The 21,671-nt window shown below is 33.1% G+C and overlaps 1 protein-coding gene across 1 annotated transcript in view; it reads right to left on the bottom strand.

The window, feature by feature from the left end:
* LOC127866999 (uncharacterized) overlaps positions 1-15,364 on the bottom strand; it is a 54,683-nt gene extending 39,319 nt beyond the window's left edge. Inside the window, exon 1 of the mRNA XM_052407918.1 lies at positions 15,165-15,364. Coding sequence (XP_052263878.1) covers positions 15,165-15,216 — 52 coding nt within the window. The 5' untranslated portion in view covers positions 15,217-15,364. The remainder of the gene's footprint in view (positions 1-15,164) is intronic.
* Positions 15,365-21,671: the final 6,307 nt, after the last annotated feature.

The raw sequence follows: 21,671 nt of genomic DNA, 5'->3' as shown, positions 1-21,671 counted from the left end.
GAGAAAGTATTTACAAAATAACATCATCAAAATAATTAAAGTGAACGCTACTTCGCCGTTTTTTAGATAAGTATACGATCTATTGAAAAACACTAGCATTTGACATAAACACACCCGTGGATATGGAAATAGACATCACGCGGCTCCCGCATTTTGCGCTGTGTACGGTTGTTCAGAAAACTTGGTAAGTGTCATTGTGTTCTTGAATTTGTCCGATGAGTTGAATTTTATATACCATTACCATACAAGAAAGTTTTCAAACACATTTATTTCTTACGAAACTTAACATAAAAAATAAACAACACAAATATAAGTGGCACGAACTGATAGTGGAACGAAACGGCAATCAACCGTTAAAGTTCAAGGGCATAATTTGAATGGAAATACATGTGTTGAATATTGGATAAATTAATTGTTTTGCCGTTAAAAGGGTAAGTTTTTTTGGTTTGCTTTGCTTATTTTTTTATCAAAACACAAGTTTTATAGTTTGATTTCTGTACAACAGTTAAGTTAACGTTACATCTTGAATTTATAAATATCGAAATAGATGTCGGAGTTTGCACATTTCGGACGTTGCTATGCAAGTTAGTTCTCGATAGAATATACTGTTTTACCTTTTCGCATACAGTTGTGCAGCTGTTTTCCATGTAATGATGCAATGTTTTACGTCTGGAATACCCCCCTCGATGATTATAAATCATTAACTTCTCAAATTATAAGCATCGTCAACTTGACAAGGTTCTGTCAAGATTTAATTTTTTTATTTAATTAATAATTAGTAGAATATGTAAAGCTGAGTAACATTAATTCAGACTGATTTCTGATTAGGGCAGTGGTTCACCTGATTCTCTCATAAGTTGACCACACCACAATATATAGCAGTACAAAAACAAATAGCTTGTAATTATAATTGATAAATGTGAATGTTTAATTTATTTGTTTGCAACAATTTGGAACCTTTTGGTTTGAGCATTGTAAGCCTAGTGTATAATTGCCCCTTTGTTCAGCACACATGAATTGATATGAAATACAGCTATATCTCGTGTGGCGTATTTTCATTTAAACTCTGGATTTTAATGACTACAAGTCAGTCGTGCAGTTAAATATGTTTTAAAGCATAGAAAGAATCCAAAATTATTTTGGATTTTGTGTTTGCCATGCATAATTTAAATTTTCATAGGAATAAAATAACTTACAGCGACAGGATTACGGCTTTGTTATGTTAAGCATCGTATACAAATGTAATTAAGAATTAGTGTGGTTGTAAATAAATTTTGAGAAATGGAACGCAAAAAAATCACAGAAAATGGAAGTGCGTGCATGTTACTGTATCTTGCAACTTTATTGTTTTTAGAATTGGATTAAAGTTTAAATTTAGGTAAGTGTGTTGCTTATACTAAATTTAGTTCTTTATGTCTCCTTTGCTCTAATATGGTATGAAATGCGTATCTTGTGTAACGTAATTTCATTAAAACTCTGGATTTTAATGACGACAAATCAGACGTGTTATTTTATTTAACAGTAAAATATTTTTTAAAGCATCAAAAGATTGTAAAATATTTCCGATTGTATTTTTGTCATGCATAATTTAATCTTCCATAAGAATAAATAACTCGCTGCGTAAAGATTTCGGTTTCCTTAATCATGTTTTAGGTAAGAATGGTTAGCATTTGATACACAAATTTAAAAAAAAATAGTGTGGTTTTTAATAAATTTTGAGAAAGAGAAGGATGACCAAAATTGGAGGTTCATATCTTTGTAACTTTATTGTTTTGAGCAAAGGATTAAAGTTAAAATTGATGTACATGTAAGCGTGTTGTTAATACTAAATTTAGTTTTTTTATGACTCCTTCGCTTCTGTATATACAATGTATACACTACGAGACCCGTGATTGTTGCCTAATTTGCGGAGTCAAGGCGGACAGTTTGCTTTTTGAGTGGAAAATCACCGCGATTTCGTGTGATTCGTCACATTTATATCGGTAAATATGTCTGAGAATTTCATTAACAGAACCATATGACTACGCCATTTTTCAGAAGTGTAAAGAGTACAGTGCATAATGCGGGACGAGCGTATTTAAAAAGCTTATATCATATTTCTCGTAAATTACCAAATTATTAGTTTTGTCTAAATCAAATACCATGTATAGAGAAACAAGGTATTTATAACCGACCAATGACGAAACACTATGCAACTTTCAATTTAGACAGTGCTACATGTATATGGCAACAATATGGAATTTGAAAAGTGGTAGTGTATTTGGGCCTGGAATATATTTAAATAATGTTTACATGTTATGTTCAATAATTATTGCATGATCATTCTGCGCTGTTATATTAATTTGGAGCCGTTAAAGCTTCCGACATTACTTCATCAAATTCATGTCGGAACGGGAGTATTTTAGCTAATACGCCCATTGTATACAACAACAACAAAAGCTTTATTATTGCAATGTATAATGTAAGTGTATACATAATATATGTTACATGTACATGCGGTGATGCGAGAATCGCGGAAAAAATAACGGGTCGCGTAGTGTAGTATGAAATACATATCTCGTGTAACATAATTTCATGTAAACTCTGGACTTTAATGACGACAAGTTGGTTGTACGGTTTCCTATATTGTGTTTAAGGTCAGAATGGTTAGCATTTTATACTTTTATAATTAAAAAATAGTGTGATTTTAAATAAAATTTGAGAAAGGGAAGGAAGAACAGAAAATGGAAGTTCATATCATTGTAACTTTATTGTTTAAAGCATTGGGTTTAAGTTAAAATTGAGGTAATTGGTTGTTAATAATAAATTAAGTTTTTTTATGACTCCTTCGCTCTTGTCAAGTATGAAATACGTATCTCGTGTATCGTAAATTCTTTTAAACTCTGGATTTTGTGATCGCCTTTTGTGTGTCGTCTGTTGTTAGTCGTAACATTTACCTTGTTAACACTTAAGAATGTAATGTATTGCAGATTCAGAGATGTCTGTTCTGTTTTGAAGGTCATGTGAAAAATAAACTTATGGGATGTTTGCATATTTTAATAACATATAAATATTGTTCAAATCTATTTGTTGATAGATTTAAAATAGCTAACTTTCCTCTTACATGCCCTTGTATTTCAAGATAGAATACTTTCCTTCACAGAGGAAAGAGGTCTGAGTTTGAATCTCAGTGGGGGCTTCAGAGGATGATTTATTTGTAGAAAAATGATTATATATGCTCAACTTTGTAAATGACTTAAAGCCACACACCTAAAAATTAACTGCATGGCATAGTAAATTTATGTATAAATAATAAACATATTTTTATCTTTGCCATTTAGAATATATCTGGTGATTACAAGGTAGAAATCAGTCTTTTTTGCGCTTTAAAACTTAAAAATAATTGCATTTGTCGAAATAGACATATATGTCTACAAATCCTACTTTCGGTTTAAAAGCGGTACCATTTAAACAATAATATATTATTTTCTAACTAGGCTATAGATTTAATTTTATCTATGCCAATTAGAATATACACATGTAAGGCTATAGATTTAATGACAATTTTGCACACTTTCAAATTGCATCTTTATGTATTGATTAACATGTATTTCATTTCAAAGTGTGTGGCTTTAGTCTAAGCTATGCTTAGCGCGCATGTCAGGTATTAGTCTGGTCAATACAGCCTAAACTTACAACGGCCTCGATAAATGACAACCGGCCTGTTTCACGCATGGACATTGATAGCCAAGATAATAACGGTTTGAATGACAATGATCATTATTATACATTACTATTGCTATTAAAACCACACAAATTGATTAAATTGTAATAATCAGATTTATGATTATCTTGTCAAGCGACTAGGCCGTCATGGATTTGGACCGTCCTGACCCGCATTTTAAGATGCACATAAATAGACCAATCAGGTGCCCTCGGAAAATTCCGTCAGCACAAAGAGCGTTGGTACGGAAAAGCACGTGTATAAAGACGCTATTGCTATTTTTGCACCTCAGAAAACATTCAGAGCCATAAACAAACCTATACAAACCTATGAATTTGTTTTTGTTTTTTTTACCGGACAATCAGTCCTGTAAATTTGACAGACAGGCCGTCGGTCCGGCCATGTTTGGCCAAGACTGTATACTGTCTAACTCCCCTTTCGGGTATTATTGACAGGTAATAGATATGACAGATTACTCTGTAAGTATAATTGTGCACTCGAATTTTTTATGACAAGTTGAATTATTAGTATTGTATATACCATTTCCATGCGATAAATTTTAGAAACCCATTTATTTCTCACAAACTGGGGTTGAAAAGTAAACAACAACGGGGTTTGATTTTACATTCATGAGTTTTTTGGGGTGTTTAATACATGTATAGTCATTCAAATTACTAATGTTTGATAAGGTTTTATTAATTCTGGGTATAGTTAAAAATGTTCTGTCGGTTTAAAACCATGGCCGTTGAGGGCATAGCAGTTTTCTTTATATGGGCCAGTGGCTATAGTAAAATCTTGTTACCACTCTAGAAATCACATTTACTGTGCATCCTTCAAGAAACTTGGTCAGGTCATTTGTTCTAATGATGACTTGGCTGAATTTGAAAAACTGTTTCGCTTTCTTAAATTTATGCGCAAATCTTAATGAAGTTTGGTCAGAAGATTTGTATAAATTAAATCTCAGCCAAGTTTGACACTGGGTCATTTGAGCTAACAAAATTGGTTAATATATTAAACAAACAAAAAGCATGTTTATACCACAGAAGTTACACTGTTAGTCTAATCTTCATCAACATCGGTATGCATATTTAACTTCAAAACAAATATTGGACCAGCGATTTCAATAGAAGCAGAATCCTGCGATTTGACGCGAGCAAATTAAAAATGACTCATTTTTGACGCAACCCTTTTTTCTGCCGTGTGTCATTTTGACGCATCAAAAATTTAACCCGAGGGTCAGTCAGTTAACATCTCCAGTTCCATGGTAATATATCCGCCAGTGCTCCTTATCAAAATTAATGTTTCAGTATTTGAAACTCGGTCTATAATCGAGGGAATAGAGGTCTACCCCGGGCGTTGTTTTTTATACTCTCAAGTCATAATACTACACATAAACATTCAGGGTTTTTTTCCCACTTTTTGGGAAGATAGCCCATGGCTTTGGAATTGGGAATTTTATCGGCATTTTCATGAAATTGGGAAAATAAAATTCATTAGCCTTTTTATTCCAAACAAACAGTCCACTGATTAGGGAAATACTAAATTTGATATAACTCTTTATAATCATGTTTTTTTTTGGTTTTTTTTGGAAATTGGGAATTTTTTGTCACATTTTGGGAAAAAAGTATCCTTTTTGGGATTGGGAACATAGCCGAATTTCGGCTATAAAATCGGGCCAAAAAAAACCCTGACATTAAGAAAACACATTTTCTCAATTAGATATAAATTATCCGAGTAGAATTAAATTGCAACGTCTTGACCTTTGACATTGTAATTGGCGGACGTATTGTAAATTAACATTAAACCCGCGTTCAATTAAAAATATGGCGATTCAAACAACAACAACAATTCAAATTACAAGTAATGGTGATTCAATGATGGAGATAGCATTAATTGGATTTAACGAACATTAAATAAGGTTTCTTAAACCAGATAACAACAAGGAAATTTTGGATTATTAAAGTTAAACTACTACTGGTAAGGCATTCTTAAGTGTATATATTTCCGACATGTATAGTATTCGGATAAACAGCAATAGATATACATGCATTTAGATTGTGTTTTTGTACAAAAGCTATCAAAGGGATGATGATAATATAACAAGGATAAATATGTGATGAAAAGGTGCTACAGGTACATATCTTAAATTACTTAAATGTGTTATGATGAAGTAGATTTTAATGAGCATTTATTGTTTTAACAAATAAACATAGTATAGTGATAGAAATAATAAAAGTTGTAAAATGAACATGTTTTGTTTTTGAAAAACTTAAAGTCGATATTGTTCGCACAAATTATTGATATTTTGTCCTTATCTTTGCGTACCAATTCATTAAAATATGCTGTGTTATGTATCATGGTATTTTTATTTAATAACGCAGTATAACTTTTTTAGATACATTTGTATTGTGTAACTCTTGGAGCATGTTTTTATCTAAAAAAATTGAATAATACAGACAAAAACACAATTAACGCACTTCAAAATTGACCCCAGAATTTTTCAATTTGACTCCTCAAAATTTCAGTCCAGGGGTCATTGACTCCTGGTTTTTATGGAATGAGTGCTATATTGACGTCATCATTTGATTTTAAATAGAAACAAATTCGTACCCATATTTCGTAACCATATTTTTTTCGTACCTATTTTTTTTTACCCATTTTTTCGTCCTTAATTTTTTTTCGTACCCTCATTTTTTTTTCGTACCCATTTTGTTCGTACCCAAATGTTTTTTGTACCCTAATTTGTTCGTACACAATTCTTTTTTTGTCCCCTTTTTTTTCGAACCCAAATGTTTTTCGTACCCATTTTTTTTTCGTACCCAATTTTTTTTTTGTACCCAAATTTTTTTGGTACCCAATTTTTTTTCGTACCCATTTTGTTTATACCCAAATGTTTTTCGTACCCAAATTTGTTCGTACCCAAAGTTTTTTTCGTACCCATTTTTTTCGTACCCAAATTTTTTTCGTACCCATTTTTTCGTACCAAATGTGTCCGTTCCCAATTTTTGTCTTACTCAATTTTTTTTTCGTACCCATTTTTTTGGTTCCCAAATGGTTTTCGTACCCACATTTGTTCGTACCCAAAAAATTGTTCGTACCCATCTTTTTCGTACCGAAATGTTTTTTGTACCCAAATTTTTTCGTACCCAAATTTTGTTTCGTACCCATTTTTTTCGTAGCCAAATTTGTTTCGTACCAAAACTTTTATTCGTACCCATTTCTTTTGTACCCAAATAGTTTTTTCGTACCCTAATTTTTTTCGTTCCCTATATTTTTCGTATTCTAATTTGTTTTCGTAACCAAATTGTTTTTTTTTCCTACCCACATTTTTTTCATACCCATTTTTTTTTCGTATGGAATGAGTGATGTATTGGACGTCATCATTGATGACGTTCATTCGAACGAATGATAAAGGGGGCTAAGTTTCATTAAGTTGAGGCATATAGTCGCAATTTGAGCGCCTTGAAAACTGGTCGGTAACTTTTGCTGAAATTTGACATGAATATGGACAAGAATGCGATCTACCTGTTGGCGTAGGCGTTATACCTGGGAAAAATCTAGTTTTTTTATTAAATCACGAAAAAGTTTCGCAAGTTTGACAAAACCGGAATTACAAAATGCGCTATGTGGATATACCGAATTCCTACCGAAATCCCCGAAATCAAACTTTGATATAAAACAATATTTCATTAGTGATTTCAGTGTATTTCGCAACAATCTATATTAAAATACGCAGTTTTTCGATAAATAAACAATATTAATGGGGATTTCGTGGGATCTCGGGGATTCCTGGGGATTTTGGTAATTGCGGGAATGTCGGTATTTTTTCACACCCGTCAAAATGGCCGACTTCTACAGAAAGAACGCTTAAAAAGTATTAACAAAATAACATTATCACAAACGATGTAAAGTGAACGCTACTTATCCGTTTTGTAGATAAGTATACGATCCATTGGAAAACACTAACATTTGACATAAAAAAACGCCAGTGGATATGGAAATCTTCAGCTTTCGAAATAGCAGACGGCGTCGACCAATGGCTGCGAAAAGAACGCGAGAAAGTATTAACACAATAACATAATTCAAAATGATGTAAAGTGAACGCTAATTCGCTGTTTTGTAGATAAATATACGATCTATTGAAAAACCATAACATTTGACATAAAAACACCCGTGGATATGGAAATCTTCTGCGTAACGAAATAGCAGACATCACACGGCGTCTCATCTGACTGAGTCTACGCTGTTTGCCAAGGCCGATAGTATAATGTAACTGGCAAGCATATATGCATAAGTAGGTTGTTTCGTGATTATTTACAAACGACTACATAATTCTTTTGGTTCAGCCAGTGCAACTTAACAGAAATAAGTATAAAAAGTTTCTACACCTGACAACAATATGCCAACTTAATACAAGGTAAGTTGTTTACATTATTTAAAATATTGCAAGCTTACAGTATAGAACAATAAACAGCTGGTACAATGTAATGTCATCGTTTTAATTTTAATAAGCCCGTGGTTAATTACCCTTTTTAATCTTATGGATCAATGCATCTCTTAACACCTTCAATTGACTTGTTTATGAAAAATATACACCCTCAGTGCATGTTATCCCATACACCATCACTCACTTACTAAGGCTCGATTGGTACTAAGGCTCGATTGGTCATTCTCGGCTCAGGTACTTCTTACAGGTACATGTACCCCGGGTACTCTTAACTTTACTTACATGTACCCCGGGTACGGTAAATAAACTTAAACATACCCGCAAATATTAGATTGTATCCGAGTTGTATATCCGCCAAAAATCCGATGTTAAACATGCTACAGATTAACGTAAAACAATATTGTTTACCTTAAACAATATTGTTTACCTTAAACAACCTTTTTTTTTTAAATCTGCATCAACATGCTTTTTAGTATGAGTGTTGAGAGGACGCCGTAGGAATAAGCAAGTAATCAAGAATACGTCTCTGTTTCTGCTTTTATTTCCTTCATGTATAATGATGATAAGGATTGACGACTAACATTGACGACAATGATCACAAACATTTACGACTAACACTGACAACAAGCATTGGCGACTAGATGTAACATTGACGATTCTCTACAATAAATGAAATTAACAATAAAAAATGAATAATAAGATTATAGTACAACAGATATGCTTTTCAAAGTATAATATAATAGCATACACTCATTAGAATAAGAGGTTTCATAAATAACAATTTGAAACATTTTCAATCAATATCGAAATATCTTATACAATATTTATTACACAGCATGAATTAATTGTTAAAACATAATATAAATACCGAATATGGTGTTCCCCATTTAACGGACCTCGCAAACCAAATAATGTTTCTTTAAAAAAATCTATGGCGTTAAAAAGTGAACGTGCAACGTCGCGGAAAATATTATACTTGACGACGTCATACAATGATGCGACTTTAAACAATTTAAGATTTAAAATTAAATCACATTTATGATTTTAACAATTAGTTTTGATAATATAAATGCCATTTAACAGAAAATTGACATAAATGTGAACATAATTAATTTTTACAACATAGCCGACAACAACCGATTTAGTGTTAAAATTCCCCGGTATGTTTTAGTAAATTTACCGTACCCAGGGTTTGGGCCTTACTAACTGTATTATTATTATATCTCACCGACTACCTTTACCTTGAAATTTATGTAAATTCCGGCTTTCTTTACTTTTATTTTTCATTCATTTGATTACACAATTGTTGACGTATCTCGTGGAAAATTATTTGAATCTTTGGATTTTAATGACGACAAGCTGGAAGTGTCAATTTATTTTAAAAACGAATCTAAGATGTATGTACATGTAAGTATTGTGTGTTTGTCATGCATAATTAAGTGTTTTCCAGAAAAAATTGAGTAGCCAGTTATATGGCCGGCAACTATGCAGTAAAACGAAAGCATTTGTGACATTTACTTGATATATTTGGGAAAAGTAGCCGGCATCAAGAGTAAATGTAACCGGCAAAATCACTGGCTGCCGGTATTTAAGTTAAGAGAACACTGATAATAGTAAACTAAATCTCTACGACAGGATTACAGCTTTGTAAAATTGTTTTTTGGGTGATAATGGTTAGCAATTCATACAAATGTTATTAAAAAATATTGTGGTTTAAAATTCATTTTGAAAATGGGATGGAAGAACAGAAAATGAAAGGGTATACAGGGATGAAAATTAGTGGTTTCCCGTGAGCCCGGGGCAAGTAGTTTTGGCCTGGACAACTCAATTTCCAAAGTTGATAGTCCGGCCGGGCAACTTTTTTTTTTTTTTTAAAGCTTAAAACAATTCAGTGCAATAAAAATTGAATAACAATTGACCACCATGGATCAATACTAGTTAAATAACATTCATTATTAAGGAATAGAAAATGATTAAATTCAGACTCATAATAAAACATCATTCATTGAGAAGTGCAATGTCAGCAAATTTATTTAATTATCTATTATTTTATTAAAAGAAAGTATAATATACACATGTACATAATTCTGGGCTGGTTATTCTTTATCTGGGCAACCAACATACTAAAGATGGTTGTCAGTGCGGGCAACCAATAGTAATAAGTTAGTTTTAATCAATGAAATATCTTTGTAACTTTATTGTTATAAGCATTGCATTAAAGTTGTGATTTAGGTAAGCTTGTCGTTTATAGTAAATTTACTTTTTAGCTCGACTATTATATATGAAATATATATAGAGGAGCTATCCTACTCAACCCGGCATCGGCATAAGCGTGCAAATGTTATAGTTTGCGTACCATCCCAAATATTTCCTATGTCCCTTGACATATTGCTTCCATATTTTGCATACGTGTTAACCAACATGACCCCAACCTAAAAACAAGAGCAGACAACTGTATCACTTGCATTTTGTAAGAATTATGACCCTTTTTCCACGTAGAATATGCATATTATTTATAAATCTACAGTGTTCGAAATTTGCACTAGCCCGGGGCTAGTTGATCTCGTTTTGGGCTACTGAATTTCCATGGGTACTAGCCCGATTGGCCTATTGATTTTTCAAACATTTGAAATAAAAAATGCTCAAAAATATTATTTTCATCCATCGCTTGAACCATATCTTGCGTTTATTTAGCGTCGTATCGCGTTTCCTCACCCTTCCGATTATGTTGACATGACGAGAGTTTGAATGACAAATTTTTTTTTGATACTGTGCGAATAAAATGCGGATCTACCCAGGTTGTTCAATTTGCTGTACTTTCAGCAAACCATACAAGTCTACAAATGTTTTTAATGTCCCCCATCTTGGATTTGTAATGATCTATTGACAAATCAACGCATTGAACTATCATATTTTAATAGAATATGTCAACCAAATTATATATTGATTGCGTAGTTGCTTGGTTACTTTTTACTGGTTTTCAGTTTAGGCAGTTTAACGATATGCATATTTTATTTCACGTGCAAAGACTTATATTGATATGTTTTTGGACAGTTGTTTCCGGATACGGTATTATCTGTCGATTTTAATTTATTTTCGACTTTCTTGATAAAAAAATATCTACAATGATGAATACACATGCGATTTTACGGATGGTCTGGTTGATATTTTTTTACATTGTACTCACCAGAATTGGACCTAGAAAGACTATAAAAAAGAACAATAAGCTAGGGGGAGGAGACACTGCCCTCTATTCGCTTTATCATACGGCCTCAGACTTTAGGCTTAATGTTTCGGATTTCTAATTTAGGACAATTGACATCTAAAATTATTTACAGATTGGATAACAAAACCTTTGCTTCTTGACTGCATGTTAGGTATTGATTGACGAATATCGTCATACATAATACATAAATATTATAATCGTATTGTGTCATTGAAATATTATAATAACATTTCCTGCTAATTGGGATCAACTGTTAGTTGCAATCCTCATCATTACACCCTACCTGCAATAAAAACTATCCAGAACCGTCAAAAATATAAACTTATTTTAAAAACTTGTGATAAACAGTTCGGGCTAGTAAACTTTGGTTCGGGATAGTGAAAAAATCCATCTGGTAGCCCGAACGGGCTAGTGGTTTAAAAAGTGAAATTCGCACACTGACTTTATGTTAAATTGTGCGTAACACCCCAAATATTTCCTATATCCCTTGATATATTGCTTTCATATCTTGAATAATGTTAACGTGCATATTTTTATTAACGTCTTGTTATTGTAGTGTACATATTTTTCGGATTTCGGACAGTTCATTCATCGAGTATTATTGTTGTGGTTTTGTGAGTACTCTTCATGTAAAATACTGCTGTTTAGATGTTCAGTTTTAGTCGTATATCAGGATTCAATACCTATACCTTAGTGAAAATGGCATTGGAAGAACATTTGTTCATTGCATTAGATAGAATTAAACATTATTATTATCTATCTATCTTATTGTTTATTGCAGTTTCAGTAATATTCTGTCTATAAATGATTTCAACATGATATAATTATAAATCATGGCAGGCTAGGAAATGTGTATATATGAAGCAAAAATTAAAAATAGACAGTTCATTTTTTTCCCATTTACATGTATGTATATTTATCTATGTAGACATCTTTTGTGGTAAACAGTTATGCAACATGTCAGAAAACGCCCAGGACAAATATATCGACATAATGATTTTTTCACTTATGTGGGTGTATGTTGGCTCCACTTCACACGATACAGTCATTGTAGTTTAATTGAAAAATGCATCTTACAATGTGAGATGAGTTCTGGGTTCAAGCCCCAGCAGTGGCCTATCAAGTGTGAAATACGGAGCCATTATCATTAAATATACACAGTTCTTTCTTTAAACAATACAATTAAATATAAGGAATAATGTTAAAGGGGCATTGCTGCTTAGCTATTTTTGACATTGAATAACAGGGTTTATATACACCTCAAGGATAAATGCTTCTAAATTTGTAAAAAAACAAACCAGTCGAAGAGTGCAGAATATTAAACATTTGCAACTTTCTGATGTCTAAAATGTCTTAAATGCCACTTTAAGTTTGTTTTTTTTTGTACAAAATGACCCATTTTGTGCTGTCCATTATCGGTTAATGTTTTACGCTGTCAGGTCCAGAAGCGCTCATTCTGTAGCTTGTTTGGACCATAATCTATAATGCGACCAAGTTTCAGCAGATTCGGCCCAGTGGTTCTGATTTTATACCCTGTGCCTATTGAGTATAAGTACTATTACTCACTGATTTATGCATTATGAGCTCGGCTGTTTTCGGAAAAAACCTCAGGTTTTGTCATAGCCAGCTCATTGTGTCATGTCGTGTCTTTTCGCCATCCGGCGTCTGCCATGCTAAAACCTTAACATGAACCCATTGTACCCACAATTTTTTTTCGTACCCATTTGTTTGTACCCAAATATTTTTCGTACCCAATGTTTTTCGTACCCAAATGTTTTTTGTACCCATTTTTTTCGTACCCAATTTTCTTTTTTCGTACCCCAATTTTTTTTCGTACCCAATTTTTATTTATCGTACCCAAATTGTTTTCGTACCCACATGTTTTCGTACCCAATTTTTTTTTTGTACCCACTTTTTTCGTAACCACTTTTTTTGTACCCAAATTTTTTTGTACCCAATTTTTTTCCGTACCCAAATTTTTTTTGTACCCATTTTTTTTCTACCCAATTTTTTTTCGTACCCAAATTTTTTCGTACCCAATCTTTTTATTGCCATTTTTCTTCGTACCAAAATTTTTTTCGTACCCAACTGTTTTTGTACCCAAATTTTTTTATTCGTACCCATTTATTTTTTTCGTACCAAATTTTTTTTGTCGAAATAATCGGCTTTCAATTTGATTTGATCTCCCCACTCATTCCATCCCGCGAAACCCTTAAGGTGTCGCAACTCTGGTAATAATAATAATAATAATAATAATAATAGTAATAATAACGGTCATTTAAGTCACCATAATATAAAGATTTAAAATAAAATAGACATTTCCGAAAACAAACTAGCGGTTAATTTAGAACATTATATAAAAACAAAAACACATATCATACATCTTGAAACAGTTGTTATACAATAGTGTCTTCATTAGGTTCCTTGATGGTAACATAATGAAAGTGTATGTCCGACTTGAGAATAATCCACGGGCGATGTTTCAGGGGCAAAAATTTAGTAAAATTTAGTAAAAACCATTAACAAAAATACACATTTAAATGCAAACTAAATGTGAAACATATCATACTTCAAACGGAATAGTCCGCCTATGTTACCTATAATTGCCTATTGTAATATAACAATAATCGATGCATACACCTCAAAATGCAATCCTATTTATTTCAACAGAAATAACTATGTTCAACATAATACGTGTATGCTCCAAATTCACATTTGAATTGATTAAGCGTTATATTGACGCCATGACATCACATGGTAAAATTCATAAAGCACTTGGACAAAGCACAAATGAACCTTATATGAGGTACCTTATTTGTATAACATAATTTAGAATAGTTAATTTACGATTTGAATTTATTATGGAGATGAAACTGTTTTATTAAAAACTCCTAATTTTTCAAGACCTTCAATGACATCAGTAGTACTGCAAACAGCGTTACTACAAAAAAACTGGACCTTGAAGATTTGGCGTTGCTGTTTGGCCTTTTCAACATGACATGTATAGTCACTAAGTATGTTGTGCCTTTCTTCATCTGACAGATGAACACTCTGGTTTTTAATTTGCCAATGCATTTTTTGGCACGTTTCACATAAATCTGTCGCTGATTGATGTAGCTACTGCAATGTGGGGGCATACTACATTCCATTTGTTCCCAAATGTTTTTAGAGACACATCTCTATAGTTTGCTTCCTTTGCAATCTTCGTGTATAAGTCATACATATCAGTTACATTTTTTTCTTATGGTAGAAGCAAAACTGCCTGCTTTTGACAATTTGTCTTTCAGGCAAAGGTAATGCATTTTTATTGGCATAGTCTTCAATAAAAAAAAATTATGCTTGTTATATTTTCTAATTCGACATAACTACTGCTAACCTGAACGGCATTGTAATGGAATACTGGCAATGTATCTTTTGATTTTGCAAATGATTCATCACTTATGTTGTATAACAGATCAACTTGTGCAAGCTTATTTAAAAATACTTCATCAGCTTGTGACAATTCGTATGGAATGGATGATTGTTGAGAATAAATTACACTATTTTTGCTCGTCATTCTGTTGAAAACTTCACATAACTGTCATTGAATCACAAACCAAACGACATTTTGTGACAACTTCCGGGTGAAATTCCAAATATCGCGTACAATCACGAATTGTATAGCCAACCCAATTTTAACAGTGGCAATAAACACTGGACGTGCTTTAATGTATATTGGATACCTTATTTGCAGACCAATTTCCCAATATTTGATGGAAAGACAAAAAAAAACAAGACAAAAAACTAACCTTTTGGAAGCAGGAAGTTTATCCAGTAATTGCTGCAGTCACACGGTGCCATAGTGTACGACGGGTTATAAATAAGCTATGGTTAAACTATACTAAAGTTTTCGTATAAAAATCTTAACATAATCACTCCTTATATAATTCATAGATTGTTTCGGAAAATAAATAAAAGATATCTTCGCAATAAATGTGTGGAAATGACTTAAAAAGTTGTCTCGACTATGTCGCATTTTTCCTCGTTAACGACGTCAAAGTCAAAGTCCAAGCATGCAATTCTTTGTGGATAGACATTCTTTGATCGACTGGCAAAGGAACGACTAAACCATCAAAGAAATTACCATTTTAATTCGACATCGAATTCTACAGCTAAATGATTTTATAGAACAAATACGACTCATAAAGAAAAGATAAGGTTTTCTTTATTGGTATTTTTAGATTCGGTTTATAGCAGTTATTTTTAGAACATTTGGTAGGGACTAGTTTGTTTGGCCTTTCACCCCTGATTGCGTCATTTAGGTCATTGGGTACGCAGTCGTTTAACGAGTGTGTGTGTGTGTGTTTACGATGGATTACTGTAATATTATGAATGTGAAAAACACAGTGTTTGGATATAAAACTGGAATGAAACTGGTGAGACTGCATTTTCGATTTAGTTAAAATGTCGAATGTACTCGAATAACGCGATGTTTTGTTGAACAATTGATGGATAAAATTTAAGAAAAGTGTCAGTGAATTGTTCTTTAACTTTTCGAAGGAGATCGATGTCGAATTAAAATAAATGGTAATTTCTTTGATGGTTTAGTCGTTCCTGTGTCAGTCGATCAAAGAATGTCTATCCACAAAGAATTGCCTGCTTACATCCAGTACTTTAAAATGGAAAAGATGGATGGCGCTGAAGAAATTTGTCTAGGATTTTAACTCGTCATGGAAGCAAATTAAACATTAGGAAAATAAACATGGACGTGGTTATTATACAACTTTGGTGAGTAGAACAATAATTTTATGTAAGTAAGTATAAAGTGTGTAAAAAGAAGAGTTGTTTAAAGACTAAAATTTACAATATCGGCGGGAATAAATGCTGAATCAAGCTTCACGTAGCAACGGTATGTGTCTACACATTTTGTAAATTTCAAAATGGCGGCAGCCATGTTTGTTTTTTGTTTTTTACAGTGGTGAAACAAGAATTGTAGTTTGAACACAACCGTCTGTGTTCTACTTGAGTGTGTTACATTTGGAACGCTGATTAAATTCTAATCGAGGCGTATAGCGATATTTTGTCTCGTTACTTTTCTTTTGCGTGGAATTCTTAAGGACTATTTCGATTTCCGTAAACAGGAAAGATCACAATAAATATTACTACGCAATGTAAGATTCAGTTAATTTAATGTGTTTTTGCTTTTATTTTAGGAATAAATTAAATAAAACAATATTGTAGGATAAATAGAATACTACGTAAGTGTGATTGTGTACTTAAATTTATCCCACTCGTGTCAGAAAGGCTTACAAGGCTCGGCAAGCCTCGCCATGTAAACCTTTCTTCACTCGTGGGATAAATTTAAGTACACAATCACACTAACATAGTATTCTCTATTTAGCTGTAGGATAAAACATTTTTCATGCTTGAGTCATGTTGATCCCAGCACAAATCGATGAACTGAATGTTTATAAATGTATTTATCTTTCGCAAATGTTTATGCAATATATTTCAGCACCATTAAACTCTGTACCTTCGTTGACATGTATATTTGTGTCCGTCTGCTTCAATTTTGCTTTGTGAAATCAATATTTAAGAAATAGAAAACCTCGCTGAGGGCCCTATGGCAAAATAGTGACCAGCCAGGCCGAAGGCTGAGATCCATATACGATTTAGGGCTGCCTGGCTGGTCACTATTTTGCCATATGGTCCTCGGTGAGGTTTTCTATTTCTTATATTGTACCAAACATTTTTGTGCAGATAAATGTCAAAAGAAATTAAAATAAATAACACAATATTAATTCCATCTATATTTATCAGTTACTATTAATAATATGAACCGTATTATTGGTTTGTGCGAGTTGTCTCCCTGCGAAAGTTGGACACGGACAAATTCGCTTCTTTATACAAAATTCATTTTAATTGTAAAGCATTTCATATATTGAGGTACATTTTATATGAAGATAACTGCTTATATTACACCTCAGAGATATTGGTCCTTCTATATCTATATGACCGGTTCCAGTCTGTAAAATGCGATAGAGAAACCTAAATGTATATGGACCGGTCACTATTTTTTGTATATGGACCGTTCGGGGTTACACATCACTAAATTTGCAATGTGCTGAAGCGTTTTATTGAACAGGATTGACACTATTTCAGCTTTAACAAGAGTAAAAAAAAAATTCACAATAAACGACACCTTTACCTCAATGCCAACGTTAATCCAATTTTTATAACAATAAAGTCGAAACGATATTCACTTCCTTTTTCTATTCTTCCGTCCTTTTATCGAAACTTATTTTAAGTCACACTATTTTATTGTATTCCTATCGAAGTTAACATTATGCATGATAAACACACAATCCGAAATACGTTTTACATTCGTTCGATGCCTTAAACACATAATTAACTGTTAAAAGAATGCCACGTCCAACATATCCTTAACATCCAGAGAATTTAGCTCCAAATGGAATGTTTCGTCAGAGAAACTACGTCACACGATATACGTCATCGTTTGCGCATTCAGTTGCATGCAAAATAAAAGTACGGAAAGCCGGTACAACAATGTACAATAATACAGGGGAAACTCTTCGGTGTAATATAAGAAATAGTAAACTCCACTTCGGTCCCAATGGAATTATAGTGACCAGCCAGGCAGCCAAAAACTGTATATGGACCTCAGCCTACGGCTTGGGTCCATATACGGTTTGTGGCTGCCTGGCTGGTCACTATAATGCCATAGGGACCTCAGTGAGGTTTACTATTTCTTAAATATCACAGACAACATAGTGCAAAACATTTATTCCAAATAAAGCATTTGATTTTTGTATTTTTTTTTACCTGTGATTAATAATAAAAAAACACACACTCGTGAGCTGCCAAACGAATCGTGCGTTTACCCTAACTGTATAAAGAAAACGATTTATATTGTAATACTTGCACAAATGTTGCACTATTCAACATAACGGACCTGTGGAGTTTATAAACGCAAAGAAGAAACAAGCTTATGTATGGAAGGGAATTTCTGCCAGTGCATGCATGATGTTAAATGACATTCTTATTTTAACAACTGTCATGTGCATTCGGTAACATGGTAGTTGCATTTCGCCTAGTTACATTAGCTGTACAAGCACTTCATATACTTGTGTCATATTGATAAGTTTATATTTACTTCATATATATCTTTACTGCGTGTGTGTTATTGACAACTGCAGTTAACCTTTTGGACTTTGTATGAATGCTAATTCTAACGGCGTTCTTTGTTTTACTATGTGTATTTGGCTATGTTGCTACTGAATTTAACAAGCTGTTAATATCTTTGTGGATCTATATTTCTTCTTAAGTCGATTGCTAGTGCGTCTCTGATTTAGGATTAGTTTTCGGTTTTGCATACACCGCCATTATAAATAGTTCACGTTGCGAAAAGGAGAACCAGGATTCAAAAACATAATTCCAGCGCAAATTGCAGCGTAAATTACTATTGCCGGGAGATCACTCTAAACATCAAAATCAAAATCTCCGGTATCAATCGTGATATATCGACTATCTCTGGAATCCTCCGTAAAAAATGCCTCATTTAAAAACAATGAATATTCATTATGTCGAAATACCGTCTTCCAATAGCCTCATTTACTAAAAAGCGGTGAGCGGGTAAAAACATAGCCGTCTACAACATGCCTAATGCGGCGACACGAATTACCATTAGCAATTAAATGTTGATGTTTTTACTTTCATGACGCATATCGACTGTTTTGTTGAGAATCTCGAACATGTTTAAGAAAATGATAAGGAAACATTAGGCATTTTTCGTCGAAATAAAATAAGACGATGCCTCACCCTCTAATATCATTTTTCTGACTGCGGAATGAGGACGCAAATAAAGGGTTGAAGGCGCTTTCTTTGTGTAATAATGACACTTAATTGTTTCGTGTCATCGCTCTTTAGTAATATTTGTTCCGGAAAAGTTTTGTTCTCGTTCACTAACTACCTCTAATTGCGTATTCAAGTTACATGTCTGCTATTTACACTCTAACTACCTACCCCCTAACTCACATATACCGATGTACTAATTTAGTAGTTTTAAAGACCTATTCGCTAATAAATAAATAACACCAGAACCACGAGGCTCGACATGACTTTGTGAAACAAATAACTTGAGACGTTGATTGTTTTGTATTACTTTGTTACTACGTTAGCCCCGTCACACCGGACTGGCGTCCTTACGGCGACCTAAGATTGTGTTTCTGGAAATTTCTTATTGTCGTTGTAAGAACGCCAATGACTTTTTCGGTAAAAATGCTGTTTTTCGCCTTCCTGTCACACCAGCGTCCTGGTTTATGGCGTTCTGCCCATATCTTTCTCATCACACGCAACATTCGTATTTGTATATGAGCTTCAGTCTGGGAAAACGTGGCTTAATGCTTGTGCGTAGAGTGTCGTCCTAGATTAGTATGTGCAGTCCGCACTGGTTAATTAGGGACGACCTTTTCCGCCTTGAATATATTTTCGATTAGAAAAAAAAACTAAATAAAATTCGATAGGTACTTTAAACGATACTTAATACACGCATTAATAACATTTGTAATGCACAATAATGTCATATATATTATTAAAGTAATAAACTTAAATTCCAATAATTACTTAAAAATTGAAAAGGCAACTTGTCATTCATATGACCCAGTGTATTAAAACTATTACCGAAATTGTTACAGCAGGCATTACAAGTATAGTCAATAATAAGCCTATACATGAGTGTCAAGCTGAATGAGTTATATGGCCAATAAAGGGATACTAAATTCACATGTTAATATCAACTATAACTGGTTTACCTTTGGTTCAGATCTATTCTGTTAGTTTAATATTGTATTGGCAGGTTTAACGCCTGTGAAATTTATGTCCAGGAAAGATTTTCGAAACCGAAAAAAACGAAACTCGTTATTTGATTGTATCTATTCTTTTTAAATTAAACTCTAGGAAAATCTATCGAAACGTCCCATTTCTTACAAGCGTTAAAGTGAGCCTTATTCTGGACAAACTGGGCCGAATTCAAGTTCTTAAAGTGTCATCAGAGACTATGCTCTGAAGTGCGCATAGGCTAATCCGGCACTACCGATAACTACCGAAAATTAATAGAACACTCTGGTTTCCCGTCTCTTTTATGAATTCAGTATTACTAATGCGTTCGTCTTAATGCAGTCGGCATTCGGCTTACCTTATGTGAGCTACTGCCTTGTTCGTAGTCATTTCGCTTAGTAAAACTTACAATAAATATGCATTTTCACGCATAACTTAGTATTAAACTGATGTTAGTTCAGCAACAAGAAGATAGGCACATGGACTTTTTAACAGATTGAAATGATTCATTTGTCATTTACTCGCAAGAATACATGATTTGCATACATCGAGTAAACATTAAAACGAAGTATGCAAGTAATGTAACACTAACTGATACAAAAAAGCATAAACACGCAAGGAAGACGCAGTTATTTAAAAAAAAAAGCAAAATGCAATTGTCATTTAGCAACATGCATGTAATCGCGGGTATTACAAATTGTAATATATCAACATGGTGTTGTCATGAAGTAAACTACAATTGTCATTAAGCAAAATGAAATTGTAATTTAGCAGTATGCATGCACTGGCGGATATTCCTTTCCATACTTATGTGAGGCATAATATTGCAAAATAAAAGGTTCCGTTTCTGTCCTCCGGTATCTAATAAAAAATCTCCCAAAGATACTGCGCACGCGGGCAAAGCGAGCACATACGTCTCTGAAAGGCACTTCTTTTGACTATTCGATCCGATGAAACTCAAATTGGAAACAACAAAAAGCGCTATTAATATGAGTATTAAACACTTTTGTGTAGCAAGTTTATAAATGGTCATATATTATGCGTACGAACTACAAAATCAACTTGTATTTAACATTGTTATATTGTGGTAGACTGTATTCATTAAACAATCCAAGATTATATTCATTTAAGGTTAATATTGTTGTGAAATCGACATGATGAAGTTGTGGTAGCTCTGGTAACAGAAATTAGACTTTCGACACGTCTCAGTCGGATGATCCTAATGCATACATGTGTCAAAGTCCTTTTCCCAGCCACATATACACTACATTCGTTACATTTTATACTGATTTCATGAGTAGTCCCACTTGACGCGTGCTCTTAACATGTTTTAAAACTTGCCTAATAATAATAAAAATAGCAAACACAACACAATACATTCATTTATCATCACTTTTTGTAATGTGTTCATGCAAAAATCCATCAGTTGTTGAAATTAATGATGAAACATTCCTCGCATA

Source organism: Dreissena polymorpha, chromosome 2 (genome assembly GCF_020536995.1).
Source record: "Dreissena polymorpha isolate Duluth1 chromosome 2, UMN_Dpol_1.0, whole genome shotgun sequence".
In the NCBI taxonomy this organism is placed as follows: Eukaryota; Metazoa; Mollusca; class Bivalvia; order Myida; family Dreissenidae; genus Dreissena; species Dreissena polymorpha.
Note: the sequence above shows the minus strand (reverse complement) of the source record. Positions and strands in the feature narration are given on the sequence as shown.